Source organism: Merops nubicus, unplaced genomic scaffold (genome assembly GCF_000691845.1).
Source record: "Merops nubicus isolate BGI_N331 unplaced genomic scaffold, ASM69184v1 scaffold44714, whole genome shotgun sequence".
Lineage (NCBI taxonomy): Eukaryota > Metazoa > Chordata > Aves > Coraciiformes > Meropidae > Merops > Merops nubicus.
In genome coordinates this window covers 2,904-6,696 of record NW_008605734.1, presented here as the reverse complement: position 1 = coordinate 6,696, position 3,793 = coordinate 2,904, and the positions used below count along the sequence as shown (strand labels likewise).

Below are 3,793 nucleotides of genomic sequence, written 5' to 3'. Positions count from 1 at the left end.
AGCATCACCCGCCCCCCACCCCTAAACCACCCAAAATCGGGGTTCAGCCCCTGCAGGGGTCAAGGGTCAGCCCCTGGAACCTCCAGATTTGGGTTTTTTTGGGGGCAAAGTACAAGCAGGGAGGAAGAAAATCCACATTTCTGCTGGAATAACCTGGGTGGTTGGGTCAGGGAAGGTCAACGTAGTCTTGACCTTCAGCTTCCAATCACAGCTTCCTCATATTAATGAGGAATATGCAAATGTTGGGTTTGTGATTAATACAAATAGATATGGGGAAGAAAACAAAATAAACCACCCCGATATATATCTACCTTCGCTTCAATTCCACTCATGGAAGGGGTTGGGTTGGAAGAGACCTTTAAAGGTCACCTCGTCCACGAGCAGGGACATCTTCAACCAAATCAAGCTGCTCAGAGCCCTGCTGGTAACACCACGGAAGGGTTTGGGTTGGAAAACACCTTTGAAGACCACCTGGTCCAAGCCCCCTGGAGGGATCAGGGACTTCTCCAACAAGAGCAGGTTCCTCAGAGCCCCATCCAACCTGCCCTGGAATGATTCCAGGGATGGGGGTTCAACTACCTCTCTGGGCCACCTTGTCCTGCTCCCTCTGGATGATTTTCTTTCTTTAGACTTAAAATCTGAGCAGGACAACCCTTCAACCCCCAGTTCTGATGTTCTCCAGCCCACTAGCAGCTGGAGATAATAAAGAGGAGAAGATGAGCTCAGGTAGCACCTTCACGTTTTATTTCCAGTGGGCTCAGAATGATCTGGGAGGTTTCACACTGGCCAGATTTCCATTATTTGGGACAGATTTATCCTTCAGCGATGTGTGGGGAGATACACCCCAAAACCTGGGGTGGGGGGAAAGCATTTCTTCACCAATTTAGCAACATAAAGATGTTTTCTTATGGATTCCCTCCACTTCTGGCCTCTTTGGGCTTGGATGTCACCTCTGCACGAGTCAGGCCACGCTCTAAGGTGACTTTTGATTGAGCATCTTCACAACCAAGGGCCACAAGCTGGTGTGGAACCAACTGAAGGTGTTTAGGGCAACACTGGGAGAGGACAACAGCATCTTCATCTTCATTTCATTCTGCTGCCGTGACAGGGATGAACTGCAGAGAAGGTTAAACCCCAAAAAAACCATCAGAAAGGCAACAAACTGTTGGCCTTGGCGTCCATCAGGGTCTTGCCAGTAGGTTTGAGCACCTATGAAGACCAGCTATGCCCAAGAAACGCCATCTTCTCACCTTAAAACCAGCCAGAAGACCTTGTTCTTCCTTTCAAAGAGCTTCCCACCTCACCCCAGGTCTCCTTCCAAACAAAAGGATTACCAGATTTTCCAGAACCTGCTAAAAACAACACCCCAAACCCAAAACCCACATTTTTTTTTCATCATGCCAGACAATAATATGTGTTTTTTTTTCTCAAGGCCACTTTGTTTTGGCAAAAGCAACAGCAGAGGAAGCAAAGCTGCATCTTCAACGTTCTCTTGGCAGAAACAGAGGATTCCCAGGAAAAAAAAGGAGGACAGAAGGTGAAGGTGAACGAGTGATTCCGCCAAGAACCGAGCAGTGAGGAGAGCCTGAGGAAAAACAAGTTTTAGCACCCAAATCTGCGTCATCAGAGGCCGAGCAGGACACCCTTGAGTGGTTGTTTTGGAAAACAACGTCTTCTACGTAGAGGGGACCTCAGGGGTGACACAGGAGCACCAAAATTCAGGAAGGTGGGTCCTGCTCACAGCCAGCAGGACAAACGCCCCCAGGCAACACCAGCTCCTGCTGCTTCAGGGTGAACATAAAGCACCTCCCACCCCCAGGAGCCGTGGACAGAGAAGTGGAGCCCAGAGAACTTCCATGAGCTGGTGGAGAGGGCGACCCAAAGCCCACAGTGACTCTTCAGCCCCAGCTCGACCCCAGGACAGGTGACATCTTGGTCGCCTTGTGGTTGAGGTCATCTAGGATGGCTCAGGTGCCATCTCAATGTCACAAAAATAGAAGGCACCACCCGCCCCCAGGAGCCGTGGACAGAGAAGTGGAGCCCAGAGAACTTCCATGAGCTGGTGGAGAGGGCGACCCAAAGCCCACAGTGACTCTTCAGCCCCAGCTCGACCCCAGGACAGGTGACACATCTTGTGGTTGAGGTCACCTAGGATGGCTCAGGTGCCATCTCAATGTCACAAAAATAGCCTTTGGAGTGAAATGCTGACCCCAGATTTTAGGAGTACCCGCTGGAAGAGGTGACCAGGCTCCAACCCTTCGTTGGGATCCTTTCTTCCCAGCAGGAGGAAGAAGGGGAGAAGCCCAAAACTCCAGCTGAGAGCCTTCTAACCACTCAGACAGCCCATCAGGAGGGTGGGGACAACCCCATGGAGCCTCCTGATGTCCCATCACTGCCCACCTCATAAGCCTAATTACCAATGACCTCCTCCTACACCCTGCAGGAGTGAAGGCACCTGGGCAGGGTTTCTACTTCTGGCCCAGAGGGGGTGATTTCAGTTTACTGGGGGCAACGTCATAATAAGACATCAGAAAATCTTGAAATCCACTTCAGGAGGAGCAAAAATTTCTAATTCCATGTCCTGTGATCAAGCAGAAAGGAGCTTTGCCTGTCCCAGCTTTGGGTGGAGGTCCCAAGTGTCCTGCTCAGCGCTCCTCTCTCCACCTTCACCCACAAAACATTTCATTTTTAAGTCATTGACACTTCCAAAGGGGTGGAGGGTCCACCCCAAAGCTTCCCACCACCTCTAATATTGACCTGTAGACCCACAGAAGAAAAACACTCATCCATGATCAAACGTGGAGCCATAAACCCACAACGAGCAGCTTCCTTCTCACTGGAGAGCTTCAGGGATGGATTTCAGGTGGTGGCCACAACCTTCTGGGGACTGCTGGTGGTTTTAAGAGCTGCTCTCTCTGTTAAGCTGGTCTGAAGAACCTCCCTGTGACTTGGGTTGGTTACCCAGCTCTCTGCCCTCCAACAAACCGAGCTGAACAGTTGATTTGAGAGTCTATCATGCTCCTCACTGCTGTCCAGGCACCATCTGGTGAAGACCACGGAGACGAGGTGAAGCCCATGAGAAGCCTCAGGGGCACAGTTTGATGTAGGTCACGGTGGAACAGACTGAAAAGAGAGGGAACACCTTCTCCTGGAAGGCCACGTTGAAGGTGAAGATGTGCTGCATGTTGTCGGCGTCGTAGAAGGAGACTTCTTCTCCTTCATAATCCAGGTAGACCCTGACCTTACTGAGTTTCTGGCTGAGGCACAACGGGGTGCGTTGGGGTGAGGTCACCGCCCAGTAGCGACCTCCGTTCTGCTGCACGGCCCAGATCCCTTCTTCAGGGGAGAACTGGGTCAGCCCTTTCCTCCTGACGGACTCCTTGGCCACCCCGAAGGCCCAACCGTCCGAGGGTCCCACCTCCACCTCCCAGTAGTGTCTTCCCGACTTGAAGCCCGTGGTAGCCAGGACCCGGGAGTTGGTGTCGAATCTCTTGGGGTTGTCGGGCAGCTCCTGTTTCCTACAGCCCATCCTCACGCTCTTGAGGTCTGCAGAGAGGATGAGGAGGTGGTTTGCCGAGTCGGGGTCCAGGGTCAGGTCCTCTGTTGGCGACAGCAGCGACAGCAGCAGTGACTCAGTGAGAACTTTAACAATGAAAAGCCCAAGCTGGGGTTGTGTTTTGTCGGTTGATGAACCACACTCTGACCTCCACCACCACACTCTGACCTCCACCACCACACTCTGACCTCCACCGCCACACTCCGACCTCCATCACCACACCCCGACCTACACCAC

The 3,793-nt window shown here is 52.2% G+C and overlaps 1 protein-coding gene across 1 annotated transcript in view; it reads right to left on the bottom strand.

The window, feature by feature from the left end:
- Nucleotides 1-3,085: 3,085 nt before the first annotated feature.
- LOC103772095 (tripartite motif-containing protein 7-like) overlaps nucleotides 3,086-3,793 on the bottom strand; it is a 1,870-nt gene continuing 1,162 nt past the window's right edge. Inside the window, exon 2 of the mRNA XM_008939414.1 lies at nucleotides 3,086-3,642. Within this exon, the coding sequence (XP_008937662.1) occupies nucleotides 3,086-3,642 (557 nt within the window). The remainder of the gene's footprint in view (nucleotides 3,643-3,793) is intronic.